At 39.7% G+C, this 18830-nt stretch overlaps 1 protein-coding gene across 2 annotated transcripts in view; it reads left to right on the forward strand.

Moving 5' to 3' along the window:
* Window positions 1-644: 644 nt before the first annotated feature.
* MARCHF6 (membrane associated ring-CH-type finger 6) overlaps window positions 645-18830 on the forward strand; it is a 44534-nt gene continuing 26348 nt past the window's right edge. Inside the window, exons 1-8 of one of the 2 annotated variants that reach the window (XM_063399894.1) lie at window positions 645-757; window positions 5450-5546; window positions 6356-6429; window positions 13103-13246; window positions 14615-14687; window positions 16303-16471; window positions 17597-17789; window positions 18085-18146. In XM_063399894.1, the coding sequence (XP_063255964.1) occupies window positions 739-757; window positions 5450-5546; window positions 6356-6429; window positions 13103-13246; window positions 14615-14687; window positions 16303-16471; window positions 17597-17789; window positions 18085-18146 (831 nt within the window). In that variant the 5' untranslated portion in view covers window positions 645-738. Of the gene's footprint in view, window positions 758-5446; window positions 5547-6355; window positions 6430-13102; window positions 13247-14614; window positions 14688-16302; window positions 16472-17596; window positions 17790-18084; window positions 18147-18830 lie in introns of both variants that reach the window. The other variant, XM_063399884.1, reaches the window with a different exon arrangement.

Consider the following 18830-nt stretch of genomic DNA (forward strand, 5'->3'; position numbering starts at 1 on the left):
TCCGGCTCTGGGGCCCTCAGTCCAGGGAGAACACTGAGGTGCTGGAAAGTATCCAGAGAGAAATAGCGAAGGCGGTGAAGGCTCTGGAACACCAGTTCCCTGGAACACCAGTGCCCTGAGGAGTGGCCGAGGCAGCCGGGGTTGTTTAGCCTGGAGAAAAGGAGGCTCATTGGGGACATTATCACTCTGTGCAACCACCTGAAAGGAGGTTGTAGCCGAGTCGGGGTCGCCGTCTTTTTCCCAGACAACTAGTGATAGGAGAGAGGACATAGTTGCAAGATGCAGTAGGGAAGGTTCAGGTTGGACATTATGCGGAATTTCTTCATAGAAGGAGTGCTTGGGGATTGGAATGGGCTGCCCAGAGAGGTGGTGGAGTCACCGTTCCTGGACGTGTTTAAGGAAAAGCTGCATGTGGCCCTCAGTGCCACGGTCTGGTTGGCACGGAGGCGTTCGTTCCTAGGTTTGAGCCGCCGATCTCGGCGGTCTTTCCCACCCCGCTTGACTCTGTTTCACTCGCTGCGAGCGGGGCGGTCCCTCAGCAGCGCCCGGCCCGGCCCCTCGCGGGCCTCCGTGGCCGCGCGCCCGGCAGGCGGCGCTCGCGGCTGGCGGGCGGCGCTCCGCCCCGCGCGCGCTCTGTGGCCGCGGGCTCGGCGCGCGGCCGGTCCGTGCGCTCGGCGCGCGGCCCCGCCCCCCGCGGTCACGCCACCCGCCCGGCCGGCGCTGCGTCAGCCCGGCAAGATGGAGACCGCCGAGGAAGGTACCGCGCTCGCCCCGCGGCCGCCGCCGGCCCCGAGCGGGGACTGCCGGGGCAGCCTCGGAGGGTGGGGGGGTGCCGGGGGGGAGGCGGAGGAGGCGGAGGGTGTCACTGGGCCCGCTGGGCGGGCCGGGGGCTGTTTACGCCCGGAGGGGCTTCTCGCACCGGGGCTGCAGGTGCCCGGGCCCCGCGTCCCCCCGCCGTGCTGGGCCCGCCGTGCCGCGGGGGCCGGGCCGGGCCGGGCTGAGGGGGGCCGTGTGTGAGGCGGCGCTCGCGGGTGCCCCTTACATAACCGCGGGGAGCGGGGGGGAAAGGGGGGCGGTGCCGGCAACACCCGGAGCGGGGCTGGGATGGGCCGTACCGGGGCACCTGGGCACCGGGGCCCGCCGGAACCTGCCCATGGCTGCGGCTTTGCCCGGGGAAGTGGGGGCCCGGGGGCGAAACGAGCTCCCGGGGCGGAAAGCAGCAGGCGGGGTGCTCACGCTGGGCGGCGGGAGAGGCGGCGAGGAGGGCACTGCCCCGAGCTCCCCCCTGGCCGGCGGATCCTGTCGGACCCGGCCAGCCCTACAGCCCAGGGAGTCTTAAATTTCCGCGTTTGCCTGAATAGTAATAGCCGCTCCTTTCGCAAAACTGACTTTGTGCTGGGCAATCTGTTTGAAAAATTGAACTATGCAGGAGCTGACATGTTTCTCTGTTCCTTTTACAGCAGACTAATACATAGTCACTTATCTAACTTTAAAAAAAAGTCAAAGATACCACAGTCATGAGAGGAATTTTATGCATCATATCCATTTTAAAGAGTATTGGGTTTTTTTGAGCTCAAACATGGATGTGTTTTGTCAGCACTTTCGTTATGCTTAGATAATCACAAAATCACAGAATTGTTAAGGTTGGAAGGGACCTCTGGAGTTCATCTACTCCAACCCCCCTGCTAAGGCAGGGTCACCTGGAGCAGGTGACACAAGAATGTGTCCAGGTGGGTTTTGAATGTCTCCAGAGAGGGAGAGGGATGGTGTAGTTCAAGCAGATGGATAGATCAGCACTATGCTACTAAATAAAGGATGTTTGTTGTGCTGTATTTCTTGCAGTATTTGGGCTTTGTCATCTCAAACAATAAGTGCAAATACATATTGCAGTAGCAAGGCAGTTCCAAGGAAAGCGTTTTGCATCTTGGCTTTTGTTACTTTGACATCATTTTGAATGTAGCTTTTTATCAGGTGTCACTTGATTTTCCTGCTTGAGAGGATTAAAAAAAAAAAAAAAAGAAAAAGGTGGAAAACCATGAACCACTGGATGAAATAAGACCAGCACCTTTGTAGCAATGTCCTTTGGTTTGTGCTGTAGATGTCTTTAATACCCATGACCACTGATGGTTTATCGAAATATTAGTGTTTCTTAAATCTAACATTTAAAATTGCTTGCTGTAGCTCTGTAGACCTAGTCACTTACACCGATGAAATCAACAACAAAATGAACTTTGATGCTTGTCCTCTGGTTGCCCAGAAAAACTGGTTTTTATGCAGGCTGTGAAGTGGATACTCAGAAATGACCTCCTGATTTTCCACCACTCCGGTAGCTGGTAAATCCATCCCGGTGGATTTAGTTCAAACAGTGTAGTTGGTAATGTGTTACAGGCTGTTACCAGTGGTAGACTTTGATCATACCTGACTTAAGTAGGTGAACAGAAAGACCAGCAAGACAAAAAAGATCAAGTTTTTAGTTACATCTTTAAGGCATTGTCTTCTTTAACTAAGCCTTTGTGTTAAATTCCACGCATGAAATTTGGATTTTCTGGTGTTATGTATAAGCACACACAAAGGCACATACATATGCAGCCTTAGATATTATATTGTGGCGTTATCAATGTTGTCCTCAAAAGCTCCCAGTGGTAGCATGAAAGTAACCAGTCTGTATACTCACTTTCCATAAATACCACTAGTATGTTACAACTTCTTCTACAGTTTCAAACCTCAGACCCTACTATTAGAACGTCACTCGGCTTGCCAGAACGCTGAAGAGACTTCCCAAGGTTAGAAGGCTCTGAGCACCAGTAGCAGCAGCAGTAAAGACTGTGTTAGTGCCTTGAGGAAGAGGAAATACGATAGTATTGTGTTCTTGAACTTCTGCTCCAAAGTGTCCGATGGACCTTCTGAACCGTGATTGTCTGATAGCAGTGTTGTGGCCATTGAGGTTCTGATGGGCTTTGTGCTTGACTGAACTGTGTTGTGGGGCTGGAAAACTGAACTGCGTGGTGAGGGTGATAAAAGAGGCAGTCTGGGTCATGGGCAGACCTAAGTAGAAGCTGCTTCACCTCAATGAATGGAAAAGTTGCTTCACTGCAGCACCTGGAAGCACAAGATACCAGGTTTTGCTGAAGAGAGGTAGTTCTGGTTCCTTCTAGATTAATGTTTGTTGCTAAATAATGTAATCTTCACTTTTTGACATTCCACATTGAATTCAGTTGGAGAGATAATAGGCAGTGAATCATTCTCGGGGGGAACAGGAAACAACTTATTATTCAAGGTCATTTTTTCCAAAATATGTGAATGAAGAACAGGATGCAAAGTGTGTGTTTACGTAGGAAAATAGTGATCCTTACACAGTGGAATTCTCTTTGACTGTGGCTGTAGGTCGTAAGGTGCATAGCTTAACACATTGACCCTCAGCAGAGTTTATTGATTTGAAGCTATCAGTTGCTTAACAGTCCAAACAATTACACTCATAAGATGTTTATTTGGATTTATAAAACAAGTGGAAATAGCTAGAAATTATCATAGTTTTGAAAAAATAAAATTCAGGTTTATTTCAGTAAGTTAACAGGCAGTCTTTTCTCAAGTAAAGAATCCTTTTGCTCACAGTAATGCAAATTGCTTTTTTGCAGAAGTTTTGACGATAAGTGAACAGTTTGCTGTGAGAGTGCAGAGGCCATTCATTAAATGAGCAGATTCAGAGAGCAGTGGGCATCTTTCAGGGAACAATGTGCTTTTAGCTTGCTTTCATCGGTGCCAGAGTACCCTTAAAGCAGTGGCTTGGTGCTGTCTGGTGTTGTCTGACCTCTAGTGAGCCGACCCAGCCCACAAAGGTGTCAGCTTGCGGTAGTGAAGCAGCTCTGTTGGAAGGAATGCGGTAGGAGGTGGGCATGCTACAGCGAGTGGGCAGGGCTGCCTGTCAGCTGCAGAGACCTGTCCTGTGCAGCCGTCTGGAAGTGCTCTCAGGGATAAAAGAATCCCTTGTTAAGTGAAGTAGCAGTTCGGGTCATTCTTGTCAGCAGAGGAGCCAGGAACCCCTGGTGTTTGCAGCAACGCTGCAAATCATCGCTGCTCAACATGGCAGTGAGGATGTTCTCTTTAGGTCTCTTTGTAGCATCACTGAAGTCATAGGGAATATCTGTTTCTGATAATTCTAGGTTTTCATGCTGCATGAATGAATTCACTCGAACAGTGTTTTCATAGATAGAAAATTGTTTGAATTGAATAATCTGAATTCTTATGCTTTATGTGTAGGAACTGTCCTAATACTCTGCAAACTGTGGATACGGTCATAATGTGACTTCTGTATAGAAAAAAATCAGTCTGTGGTGTCTTTTGGAAGTTTTTGTAGAAAAGCATCAACTTGTGAAGATTTTGGCCAAGAGCAAAGATATGCAATTCAGACTTGAAATTGCATGTTTGCAGTATTCTCACCTAGCTGGTATTTTTCTGACAGAGATCTCTGATATGCATGTGTTCCACTCCTGTGTGTTTGCTGGGTAGTGGTCGATAGAGAAATAATTAACAAAAGATAAAATCTCAAACTCACATATTCTATTAAAATGGACATTTTATGTTTACTTCCTTAATAGAAGTAAAAGAGTCAGGGGAACATATGCATCTGTCAATAAACAGATAAGACTTGGTTTTTATTCTTGTTTATTCGCATGTTTAGAGCTTGGGCTAACTGAATGGTATTTAAAATAGACATCTGTTCTTTAGAGGGAAAGGTTTATGCTCACTTCTTTATCCACAATACCTCTTGCAACCTTTAGTTGTGAGAAAATGTCAAAAACAGGGAATGAAGAAGGTGCAAGACCTATGGAAATATTGCTGAAATTATGAAATAAGAAATAAAAAGTGTATTTCCTTACTAGATAGTAGGCTATGTCCAAGTAGGGTAGCAAATTGCAAAATACCTAGGTCTGTTTGTTATTTTGGATTTTTTCCCTTTCAGCAAGAGCACCAAGGAAACATCTGTTTTAGGTTCAAGAGTAGCAAATTGCTTAAGTCATTGTTGGACATTATTAAGTCTCTTCTGTTCAGCCTCTGTTTAACTTTTTCCAAACTCAGATGGAATTTTTCTATTTTGAAGTATCCACGTTCAATAAAATTATCCTTAAGAGATTATATGTTGTTTTAGTGAGAACTCTTTAGGTAGAAAACTGTAGCTTTACTGTGTCTATTTCCTAGAAATCCTAAAATTTTATAAGACGTATTTTGAGTTTATGTAACATGATCAGGCAGATAATGTTCTTGTTGCTCTTTCTGGTGATCTCCTTGTCTCTGTCTTGCATCATATGAAATCTGTCTTTCATCTTCTTTCAATTTATTCTAGTTTCATTTTGCTACACGGTAAAGTTTCTAGAATGTAATTGTGTAATTTGTCTTGAAAATTTGAGTTCTTTAAGCAGTAGTGTAATAAGCTTTTTGTCCTTGTCAGCAGATATATGCAGAGTCTGTCGGTCAGAAGGAACTCCTGAGAAACCCCTCTATCATCCATGTGTGTGTACTGGCAGTATTAAATTTATTCATCAGGAATGGTGAGTTGTGTCTGTGTGTTTCTTAATTTTTTTTCCTTAATGAAAACATACTAAGGTGTTTATACAAATACTTCAAGTCTTTGGGTTAGCTAGTGAAATAAATCCAATTTTCAGTGGAAGCTTGTTAGGGATTTGGATGTTTTTTACATGATGATTCATTATAATTCAGGAAAAATTTAGTAATCATATGGAAAGAAAGTACTGATAATTATTTGTGTTTGGTTCTTCAGTGCTGGTTGTATATCAGAATTATGAAAACTAAGCAAAAAATCAGTATGTTGGGACTTTTTTTGCCCACTTATAGTTGTGAATAGAAAGTCAAACCTCACAGAGAAGAATAAAAGACCTTAGTGCTTTTTAATAATTTTGAGGTGTGTTTGATCAGGAAGTGCTGAAGTAAAAACTGTAATTCTGGTCTATATGGTAATTTCTGATTAATTTTAATAGTGCTTCTTTCACAAATACAGCAGCTCTAAATCTTAGCTGTGTGCATCTGTGTCATATGTTGAAGTATTTATAAGAACTGGTGTCACTGGTGGATGTCCATTCCAGGATATCTGCTTTGATCAATAATGTACTCAAAGAATGTTCTTAATCGACACTGTGACATGTGTCAGTTTACCTTTTCCTACTGTTTGAAACCTACTTGATGGCCTGAATGGACTTCAAAAAGCTGCTAATTTAAGTGTTGCTGACAGTGCCAATACCTGATTTAAGTGCAAGAGCAGAGAATGGGTGTATTTTCCTTAGTGGAGGGATAAGGCTGAGAGATGTATAGCGTGTGTTAATGTGATCACTTTTTATTGCAGCTTAGTTCAGTGGCTTAAACACAGCAGAAAAGAATACTGTGAATTATGTAAGCACAGATTTGCTTTCACACCAAGTAAGTATGTTTTACTTGCTCTTATTTTTTTTCAGAATTTTTCTCACACAGTATCTATGAAGTGATTACTTTTTCATTCGGCATGGTAGATCAAAACTTGGGGCATAACTTCTGTGTTCTTGTTTCAATTGCAATTTTTATGCATGTTATTGCAGACTGTGAATTGCTTAAATAATGGATAATTTGGTTTTTTCATAATCTTAAGTGAGACACAAAAGTATTATTCTGTACCTTTTCTGACAGCCTCAGTCCCATTCTTTTGTTGCCAACATTACAGCAAGTGGCATGTTTTCAGCTTCATTGATAAATTTGAGTTTTAGAAGTCTGAATGGTAAAGTGAAACCATGGCAAAACTGGAATTTGAAAGGCAGTTTTCAGTTGCCTTGAAAGGATCTACCTGCACCCCAATGCTTGGATTCTGTCATTTTCAGTTCAAGTGATCTTGACAGATAATAGAAATTATGATTATTCCACTTACATTTCAGTCAAAATATGCTAACTGCCCAGTATTAAATTGCCTTTTATGTTAGATACAACTAAATAGGTTAGGCAACTTTTGATGAAGAATGTTCATATAGTTCCCAGAGGATTCTTAATTACATTTTCATTGATTTTAGTAAAAATAGGTGAGGTGGCAGGCTGGTATTATTTAGTGTTGTCAGTTTACTGCCTGTTGAGAAGGTAAAGTGGATTTTATGCTGCATTTTTCTCTTTAAATGTACTGTTTTATTCCTGCTCCCCTCCCACCTTTTTTTGTGTGTTGGAGTTTTTTTTCTTCTAATTTTGTATAGAGAAAACTGAGACGAAGGTGTTTTAGTTCATGTATTTTCTGTTTCACACCTCCCTTAATTCACCTTCCTTCTTTATGTTGAACCTTGGTATGATGTATTTCTGCAACAATTAATTAAACCCATCAGACCAGCAGTGAAATGTGTGATGTTAACTCTGTCATAGAGGGTAATAGTGTATTTTATGTTGAACCAGCTTTGTGGTTATTGTTCTTAAATACTACAGTGACCTGTATAAGGAATTTTAGAGATCATCTGCTTGCAGGTTTTATTTGTTAAACATTTTTAAAGGAATTATATTGCTTCTATATGGAGCATTTGCAAACTAAGAGTGATACCCAGTTCTGAATCTCTTTGCAGGCTAATTTGCCACTTTCAAAATTACGTACTGCAGCTGGGTCCTCTACAGAGTTGGGTGTGCAAGACCAGAAAATGGCATTTCAGTGATTTATTAGCTGTTAAGAAAGAAGATTTTCTAGTTTTGTATGAAAAGAACAAAGCAAGTAAAAAAAGTTTATAGTGTTTTCCTTGGGATCTAAGAAAAGACAATGAGCCACTCTAAACTAAATATACCTTATATGCATGTTACTATTGATAAGAGGAAGCTTAGTTACTGCCCTGTCAACAGAGGTGTTCCTGCAGAAGTTAATTTTTTACTGACACTGCTGTTGCCAGCTCAGCTTGTAATGCACTTGCAGGTTATGGACAGAGGAGAAAACTTAGATGAGTTAATGTGGCTCAAAAAGTTACCATTTTACATAGGAATTTTGAAATTGGTAATCAGGAACCACTTTCTTCCTCACGCAATGGAGTGTATCTCCACATTCAGCCTCTAGTAAAGGTCTGCTTATCCTCTGCCACACACTTGTCACTGCCCTGACTGCGCAGGCTCAGCTCATAAGGTTTTCTTCTTGGCTGTCCCCGTTGCAATGTGCTTTTTCCTGTCAGGCTTCACACGTTGGTAGCACGTCAGGTACCCTTCACAGATTCCTCCTGCCTTCCCTACTCACTGGGTCTTGTTTCATGGCTTCCCTCACACCCAATACTCATGCAGTTACGGTTTCCTTAATTTCTTTTATCCTTCTTTCTTTGGAAGGTAATGTGGCTGTCCAGTCTGGAAACTGGATCTGCTTGTTGGGAGCAGGGAAGGAGTTGCAAGTGCTGGAGAGAAAATGATAAGGGAGAAAAAAAATGGGAATTAGGTATATGCCAGTCCTCCCAAGCAAATTTGAGTCTGGCCTGTAACCATGCCAGGTGTAACACACTTCCAGATGAGCTGACTCACCATGAGATGTGGTCAGATAAACACATGCATGTAATTAATATCTGTGCTCTAGCAGGCAGGCACTGAAAGTGTAATAGAGTATTAGTGCAGTCATAGCAGCAACTCCTCTCTTGTTTAGCTTGGTTTGCTTGCTAAGGCTGTTGCTGTCCTTCTGTCAGAAATGCTCCCTTGCTAGTGTAACTTCTTGTGTATGGAGTATGCATAAACTATTTCTAGTGCATTTATTCTCTGAATTCATAACATTTTGGGATTTTTTTAGCACCTGAATTGCTAGTTTTGTTTTGCTTGTAAGGAAGAACAAAGGAGAAGATTCAACTTGTATTTTGGCAGGAGTACAAAGGAACAATTTTTCTTTTGAATAATAGCATCATTCTCTAAATATGTTTAGTCATGTAGGTAAATGACTCGATTTCAAATGCCTTCTTTAAAGCTAGTTTTTTTATGTTTTAAAATTAATTCCTTTTCTGCAATTCTACAAGATAAGAATGAATACAACTATTTAAAAAGTAGCTTTTGAATTTTTTGATTGTCAAGGTGCTTGTTCCTTTTTAACTTGTGAGTTTTCTTCCTAAGTTTTTACAGAGTAACTACACTGTATTCTTTTCATCCCCATGCATGCGGTTTCTTTTGTCATGTGCAAGGATGTGCTTCTGTTAATGCTGCAGTAAACATTCATAAGCACTCACACATGAAAGAAGGTGAGGCTGTATTTCCCAAGAGAATACAGTTGTCAAAACTTCTCCGTTCTGTAGGAGGTAAAGTTAACATAAATACTGTCAAAACACAAATATGGAAGCAGACTAGGCAGATCTTTGTCTGAGGTTTGGGATGGGTTCATTTCTGCGCTTCCTGTGCCGCTTCAGTGCTGGTGTGTGGTTCACACAATGTCACAAGCTGAGTTAAAACAAAGACTGTAAAACTAAAGGAAGCCATATGAGTAAGGTGTTCCTTATCATGTAATTTGGATATTACAGTATTGAAATAGATATTAAACTGATTTCTTTACCTGTTCATTTTGATAAACTTTTAACTCATTAGTCCATAGCTTCAGCATTTCTAGAAAGTCCAATTCAAAAAATAAATTCTGGAACAAAATGCTGCATGCTGGCACAGAATTCAATGTGTCTTCTTCCAGCTCCAGTGTGCAGAGTATACACACAGCTGAGATTTATATGAATGTTATTTCAAATATTTGTTAGAGCTGTGCTTGTCTGAGGAGGAGAAGGAGTTTTTCTCCTTTTACCTTAGGAGTCTGAAGCAAAGTGGGCATGTGTTTGAAGGGTGTAAAACACAGAAATATAGAATGGTTTGGGTAGGAAGGGTCTTTTGAAGATCATCTAGTCCAAACTAAAGAGTAACTCACAAGTCTTCTTTTACCAAACTGGTGCTTTCACCCAGGAGATATCAAGTATGATTTTTACTTATGAGTTACACAGTCTCATTTTACAATCAGTGCACAAGGATGACTGAGGTGGCATATAAATGGCTTACAAATGTAGTCACTAATAAAAATTCTGTGGGTAAGAGGGTTGCAAGTGTGATGACTCTGTGAGATAGGCTAAATGGCAGCTTCTAAAGAGAGCCTTGTGTTTTTCGTACCTTGTTTGTGTCAGTATAAGAGCAGATTTTTGTCATATCATCTGTTTTGAAGAAGTAAAATTAATAATTGTGTTCCTGGAAAAGTTAGGCTTATGGGAGAGGAGGGTAGAACAAAACCCACCTCCTGAAAACAACCAACCGAAGAAAACCAACCCCATCCAAATTCAGGATTCACAACTAAATTACCAGTTACACTGCATAGGTGTGACCTAAGTATCCAAAAAAGCTTTCTAGTAGTTTTTCTATAACCTGTACAGCTCAAAGAAGTTGAGCTAAACCTATGAAAAACTCAGCCAAAGTCTGTGAATTTCATGCTATCATAGAAAAAAAGACAATCTATTGTTTCAATTGGTCTCTAGTAGAAATATTTTTATTTGTAGGAACTGTGGTAAATAATGCAGGAATTTGATTTGTCAAACTGAGTTCAGAAAGATTACTGGGGATGGAAGGTAAGGGATGGGGGCGTGGTGAGGAGGATGCGTGTGCAGAGGCAAATGAGGAGGATGGATGCTGTGGTGGCAGGGGTCAGGGTCTCAGGCCTCAAAGTGATAGTGGGGAGTGGATAAAGGGAGGTGCAGTGTGCACAGAAAATGGCACTGGGTCACAGACACAGATGGGGAGACAAGCTGTGAAGATCACTGGCAGCAAGCTTCAGTGGTGCAGGGTGATTGCACAACAGGGGTTCGTGTCATGCTAGGAATTCCTGCATTTCGTGCACCTAAATGTTGCAGGACATAAAAAGATTTTACCTTATCATCATGGTATAAAGCTTCTAGTGGAAAAACCTGTACATATTCTGAGATAGGTGTGCACAGGACAGTGCACAGGAAAAAACAGCTTCTTCCCACCTTCAGCTTCTGAAATCATCAAAAATCACCAAATTGTTCAAATTTGGGAGATATAGCTTGTCTTCTCTGAGTAGTAGCTACATTGTGATTTTATTTGAAAAGCTCTGTTGTAACCCTAAAGCCTTTAGAAAAGTAAGCATGCAAAAATGCTAACTTTTATAAGCACTTTCTGCTTTGCATTGGGATGGACATTCTTTCTTACAGTTCCTTGTGTGTATGTTCAATAATTCCTGGAAGATGCATTTTAATGCATATATATATGTTTAATTTCAAATACTTTCAACATAACAACTTGTCCCTAACAAATCATTAATACAAAGCTAATGTTTTCAGTCTAGTCCATGTTGCAAAGTGTTGATCAAAATGTATTTTTTTGAAAATGAGAACGTTCTCAAAGTATCTGCTGAATTGTCTGAGTGGTACCATAAATATTTAACAGATATACTCTAAATAGATATTCCTTTGCACTCTTGACAAGGGTTTTTTGTCTCCTGTGGCAGGAGTTTTCCAGAGTGCTTGTTCAGTGTGAGCTATTAGTTATCGTTAGTTAGACTTCAGTTGGCATTTTCTATGGTTCCAAGTTGTGTAGTAAATCTGTTTGTGTAACAAGAAAATTGTAAGACAATGTCAAAATATGTTTGTGTCCTACTTTCAATTCACGGCTCTCTGTTCTCACAGCTACAGTTTCCTAGTGTTACACTTTTAGTCCTTTCTTCCATGAATTCCAGTTCCTTGCCAGATACCTGGCAAATAACAAGCTTTGAAATTTCAAACCAGTTACTACTTGTCTCAGGGGTACTGTTTTGTTGTTACTTTGTGTCAGTTATAATCCACATGTTGCTGAAATGCACCAGTCTCTCCCCATTCTTTGACTGCTTCTGGATATTGATACTGTTTGTCTGTGTGCTTGAGTTCTCTTTATAATACATAAGCAGAGGGAAATAGAACTGGAGAGAAAAGAATTCCTTTCTCCTGTAGAGGCTTATTCTCTGAGACTAGTAAATGGATAATTGGGAATGTAGGTGAGGGGGCTGCAGGTAGATAGTGTAAAGCAGTATTTGTTCCACTCTTAAAGGATTGCTCATGAGAGGAAATGAATATTTCTATTTGTTCTTATAAAATTTGGGTTTCCTTATGTAGTTAGAAGTGTGTAAGGTTTTAGAAGATAGTCCATGTTAAAGTCTTCAAGCACGGATGTTTCCAACATAACATCCAGGCAGCAATATCTCAGTGCAACTCCCAAATATAGTTTATCTTTATTCAAATCAGTTACTGCTAGTGTGCATTACCACTTCTTAATATCCATGTAAATGTGTAGAAACTAAGTACATGTAATGAAATTGTTAGATGTTCTCTAATTGTTTGCAAAAGAAGACCTCAGCACTGTTTTTCTTGCCTTTTGAGTAGGAATGGGCCTATGCAACATGTAGGTGTTGAATTTAAAAGGTCAGGATTTAGCATTATGAGAATATCTGTGCAGGATGAGATTTGCATTGTGCTCTGTAATAGGAGCATCCTTAGAAGAAATTCTGCATGATATGAAACAGATACTTGTTGAAAGTCAGTCATTGTGTGTAAATTTCAGTGTCTGTGGATACTTAATCAGTTCTCTTCAATTTTCTTGCCTGTGTGCTGCTTTTAGTTTGCTGGGTTTTTTTTTTGGTCTGTGCTGTTGGATGGCAAGTAGAATCTAAATTATCTAGCACAGACAAATAGATATTGTGCAAAATTGCTAATTGCTCTTGTTCCCTGTGCCTTTTCCATGAACTAGGTTTAGAAATAACAGACAGAGGAATCTTTGAGGTAATGTTTAGTGAGACTGATACTCTCACTAGTTTTAGAATCTGCTTTTTCTTGAGCCTTTTATTAGGTAATTGGAGTTTACAGTTAACAAATAACGCTATTAAAAAAACTCTCTCAGGTCAAAAACTGGCATGGAGCTTATTAATTTTCTCATTCCACTCAGAATACAACAAAACAAATGTGTTATGTGATTTTTTTGGTTGTTGTTTGTTTGAAGTCATCTCTTGAGAATATAAAATATGCTTATTCTTCTAGTAAGCTTTTGTCAGATACAGTTTCTAGTTGGCAGGACTTTTACATAAATACTTCTCTAAAGAACAAACTGTTTCCTAAGTGCCTTTTCTACGCAGTTTATTCCCCAGATATGCCTTCACGGCTTCCAATCCAAGACATCTTCGCTGGACTGGTTACAAGTATTGGCACAGCAATACGATACTGGTTTCATTATACACTTGTGGCCTTTGCATGGTTGGGAGTAGTACCTCTTACTGCATGTAAGTACTGATTTGCTGTATGTGATACTCTTATACACGGGCAAATGTGCCACTTCCTGCAACAAAGTTTTGTGAGACCATTATTGTTTATTTTAAAAAAATCCAAGATGCTTTTTCATTTATTTTCACTCTGAAAGTCTACCTGTTTGACTCTTAAGCCACTAGTGCAGTGCAGAAAGGTGTTAAGACATAGGAGAGAATACATGATAGAGCTTTTAAATGTCTTACTCCAATGAAATGCCTCTTCTCAATTAACTTTTTTTAAATCTACATGGAAGATTTTATTTTATGCCATTTATTAATATTAGGGTAGAGGAGTTGTTCTATTTTTAACGATCTATAAATGAAAGTGCAGGGGGGTTTTTATGTGAAAAGTAAAATTCCTTTAGAGTCATGGACAAATTGATTTGTAAAACTCTTAAATCTCAAAGTCATGTAAGTAATAAAGGTATTCAATAGAAAAGAAAGCACATATTTAAATTACTCTAGTATCCAGTTTGAAATCTTCTTTCCAAATAGAGATGGAAAAGGAACTATGGATGTTTCAACAAGCTAGTACACAGAAAATGGAGAAAGGCAGAAGGGATATAGTGTTCAGTCAAAGAAATAATTGGAAGTGCATTTTTATAAACTGTAATATGCCCCTTGAACAAAAAAACAAGGGAGTAAATGCATCTCCCCAGACTGATTCTCAGTGTGTTCTGTGTTTTCATTTGTAGCTAGCACAGGCTTACTTTGAGAATAGGACAATATTGGTATCACCCTATTTTCTGAAGTAGACCATTATGCACTGATGGCCTATTTTTTAAATACAAATAATGGTAAAAAGCTGACATTTCCTAGCATCAACTATTAATTCATAAAACAGTTACTTAAAACAGGTGATGAAATGGTGATCCTTGCGACATATGATAACACCAGAAGTTTATACACATTCAAAATATGATTGAGAAATTAAAGGAGGAAAAATTCCATCAAGGGTTAATTAGCTGTGAGATATTTTTGCATAGGAAGTGAAGTGTATGAGAATGTACTCAAGAAGTATCCTTGCAAGTATCTTTAACCTGCTTCCATATTCTTCATTAGTGTGACCGCTGCTGGACACAGGTCTAGATGAATCTTTGATCTAATATAGTATGGCAGTTCTTACACTTTGAATGTGTTCTTTTAAAGGTGTGCAGCTAAAATGCAGCTTTGTTCCACTTGGCTGTATACGGTCTTGGGTTCTGTTGTTGCACTGAAAGTTGAGATTTTCTTCCATGTCATAAATTTAGTTGCATACCAGGTGAAAAGAGTGTGCCTGGATCCTTTCCAACTGAAGCTATAGCCAAAATCAAGTTTATATCAAGCTTCTGTTTATTCATGCAGGTCGTATCTACAAGTGCTTGTTTACTGGCTCTGTGAGCTCACTACTGACACTGCCATTAGATATTCTGTCCACGTAAGTACTTCAGCAGTTTGATACAAAAACCTGTCTTAGTCAGATTACACTGAAAACAGTAACCTTGGAACTTAGTGTCCCTTGCATCCAGTTACACTTGTTATCTTCCACCATCTTAATAAGCAACTGCCCATTACCCTTTGCACAACCAGATGTGTAGATAACACCATTACAATAGAAATCATTTCACTTTGGAGTTCCATTATTCAGGATCTTTGGAGCTGGGAAACCAACTTTGCAAAGTGTGCCCTGGTTAATGAAAATTTATATTTGATGTCAAGAAAACTTATGCTGCACAATTACACTTCATAATTAAAACCAATAATTTCCTATGGTTTAAATCAGATACACAGTAGAATATTAAGAAATGTGTCACTAATAATGTCACTTTCTGTTTTCTGTGCATTTTTGTATTTTCAATTTAATTTTTTCCATTCTGAGTCTTTTACGTTAGAGGGATTATTTTTTTATCAGATTTCCTTCTGGCTGATACTTGGATTTTTAGTGTTTCAATCATCATTTGCTATTGCACATATTGTCTTTCTTTGTCCTTTTTAAATCAATTTTGCCTAAAGAATCAGTAAGTACCAAACAACAGAATTTCAAGCTGCCTCTTGCTTTCTCATTATCTTGAACATGAGGAACTGAAACCGAGTTTCAGTAGAATCAACTGCACATCAAGCAAATTTGAAATGAATTTTCTCTGTGGTTCACCTAAGTCATCTGAATTGGGCTATTTGATTTGAGAAATCAGGTCAAGTTGCATTTAATGAATTTTTATTATTGGAGAGAGATGGTTGTTTCAGTCTAATAACAGTATATTTACTGTTATCTCTGTAGTGTAGATTCTGTTTTTATTTTTTGGAGAAGAATCTGAAACAACTGCACCTAGAGCACCTCATGTCTGTTGCAGTCTAGGGAGAAAATAAGGGACTCGAGTATTTGTCAGATTTTAATGATGTGTGAAACTGAGTTTTGACATTTATTTCTTTGGCAGAGTCAATTACAGCAGTCCCTTGTGTCATCTTTTCATTTTGGACTTCATGTCCCCATGGTATTCACTGTGCTGTGCAGGCACAAGTGTGCAGCTTCAAGGGGAACCAGACAAATGCTTCCTGGGAGATGGCAGAGTACTGTGGTGCCATGCTTCTTACTTATTTTTAAGAACGTACTGTGGTTTTCCAAGGAGGTACCTGAAATTAGGGATGAGAATTGCTTGAGATGGTTTAGGTACCTCTTGTATTGCATGAAACCCTAGTTTTGGTTGACTGTCTGAACTTCACTTTGCTGCTTCTATACAGTTATGTGTGCCCTGATTGATTAAGATTTTTAAGGTCTAGAGATAATATCTGAGGTAAAATGCTACCTGAAATGTAGAGCAGTTGAAGGGAAACCCTGCAGTTTCATTCTTCTGGTTCAGGTAAAATGCTGAGGTGGATTGGATATTATGCATTTAGCCATTTAAGTAAATATTACTGTTATTACATCAAACCATTTACTTAGTAACTGCTGTGTTTCCTTTGCTGTTCTGGAAGATTGTTTTTTTCTGAACTACTCTGTAGTCTTTCCAGCAAAACATTGTTTTCAGTAATACTTTTTTTTTTTTTTTTTACAGGGAGAACTTGCTGGCTGACTGTTTGCAGGGCTGTTTCGTGGTGACGTGCACTCTGTGTGCATTTATCAGCCTGGTGTGGTTACGTGAACAGATTGTCCATGGAGGAGCACCACAGTGGCTGGAACAAAATCAACAACAGCCACTCAATGGTGCTGGTCAACAAAATGAGGTAAAACTTACTGCTCATTAGTTCAAAACTAATTTAGGAAATGTGGTTCTGGGAGTAAATACTTAATCACAAGTAATCTCATTTTACTTCAGGGTATCTCTGTTTTTCAGCAGAAGTTGAACACTTGCTCCTGTATAAACTTGGTGACACCACTGTTATGTTTTTGAAGTTGTTTTATTGTGTAGCATTGCATAGATTCTTATCTCTCTATCTTTACCATTTATTAAAGATAATTTGATGCATATAAAGCTGATTCTCAGGCATAGTTGATGAAGATGCATCTTACTTTTATTTTGTCTTTTTCATAAGTATGCTGGTAGTTCACGAAATACCAATTCACTGTTCTCAAAGCAATTGGAAGTTTTGTTGACACCACTGAAGTTGGAGCTTCTGTACCCCCCTCCCACTCCCAGCATACACATCTGCACTTCTTCAGTGCTTTCAGGAGCCTCTTGGGTGGGAGAAGTGATAATATTAGCAGTGAAGAGCCAACCGGAATTATTAAAGGACTGGTACATCTGACATGATGAGATGAGGGGCTGAGAGAACTGGAATTGTTTATTTTGAAAACGGGAATGCTCAGGGTGGACCTTATCAGTCTGTAATATATATATATATCTGCATAAATGCCTGATGGGGAGCTGTAAGGAGGGCAGAACCAGAGCTGTCTTGCTGGTATTGAGTGACAGGACCATAGGTAGTAGGTTTAAATTAAATATGCAGGAAATTTCATTTAGATTAAAAAAAAAAGGTGAGGTTTGTTTATGTTGGGTTTTGGTGCTTTTATTACTACTACTACTGTGATCACCTACTGGAACCAGTTGCTCAGAGAGGCGGTAAAGTTTCCACCTCGGGAAAAGGTGGCTCAAAAGCCAAATGGAAACAGCACTGACCCTGCTTTGAGTAGTCTGCTGGGTTAGATGATCTCTAGAGGCCCTGTTCTCCCTCAGCTACTCTGTAAAGTTATCTGAATGTTTCTTTTACTGATTTTAAAGGTTTAGTGGTCCCAAGTGTAATTCTTATGTAGAAAACGTATCACTGACTTCTTCGGTTTCGATATATACAGGATAAAAGCATGAAGAGAGCTTGATCAATTTAACCAAGTACTAAATCCTGTTTCTACAGGCTCAGGCTGCTGTGAATGGAGGTGTTGAAAATGCTGTGCTTGATCAACCAGCTAACCCAGCTGCTGAGAATGTAGTTGTAGGTGAGAACCCTGAAATTCAAGAGGAACAAGTAGATGAAGAGGAAGAAGATAACGAAGATGAAGAGGATGCTGTAGTAGAAGATGCAGCAGATGCAAACAATGGAGCACAAGGTAACAGGTGACTCAAAACATTAATGTTCTAGTTCTTATTAAATATAAATTAATTAAATATAAAACTGTCATAATTGAAGGAAGCTGTGTAAATTCCCACTTCAGCTTATTTGTCTTGGCTTTGCAAATTTCATGCATTTTGAGTGCTGAAGCATCCGCTTGCTGAAAAGCTGTTGGCAGTTACAAGATTAATATTGTGCACTCAAGTCTTTTTGTTCATTTAGAACTAGCATGGAATGGTTTCATCTTGTTTTGAATGATCTAACCGTTGTAAAAATGGCCATTGTCTCCTCAGATGACATGAACTGGAATGCTTTGGAATGGGATCGAGCAGCAGAAGAGCTTACTTGGGAGCGTGTGAGTAAGAATCATTTTCTTGAATTCAATAATTCAGGCTCATGCGTGAAATGATTTGTAGTATTGTTGTGTTGAAATGCATTTAGGATAGATTAGGAAATCATTCTTTTGTAAGAGCCATTAGTGACCTATAAAAGTTGTTACATTATAAACAAAATGTCATGTTACTTTTTAACCATCAAAGAAACCAACTTTTAAGTATAAAGTATAGTAGCAGCTTTAAACACGTGTTAGTAGTCATGCAGCAAAATCTGCCCGAAGGTAGGTGCAGCAGCTTCATGTGATTTATCAGCATCACTAGGCTGTGGTGTCATTGTGGCCTTGATTGCAGGGTAGCAGAAATACAGTTTTCATCATGAGTGGCACATCTTGTTATTTGTTTTGTATATACTGAAAGCTTCTTAGTGTATTTTGAAAGATGTTTCATGAAAAAAAGGAATTTTACTTCACAGATTCAGGTTCCTGAACCATTCTGTTGTTTATTTCGGGATGGAAGTGTTGTATTTCCGAACCCAATTTATTTGCTAGGAAGTGCTGATGTATTCCTAGCTGATGATATTTTGTTGTCTCTCCGTGAGTATAGAAGTCACTTTCAGCATACTCTCATAACCACTTCCAATGCTATGTGCTGACACAGACAATAGATGTGTAGTTGACATTTAGTATCAAAATTGCAGTAGGCTC

This window comes from Prinia subflava, chromosome 1 (genome assembly GCF_021018805.1).
Source record: "Prinia subflava isolate CZ2003 ecotype Zambia chromosome 1, Cam_Psub_1.2, whole genome shotgun sequence".
NCBI classification, from domain to species: domain Eukaryota; kingdom Metazoa; phylum Chordata; class Aves; order Passeriformes; family Cisticolidae; genus Prinia; species Prinia subflava.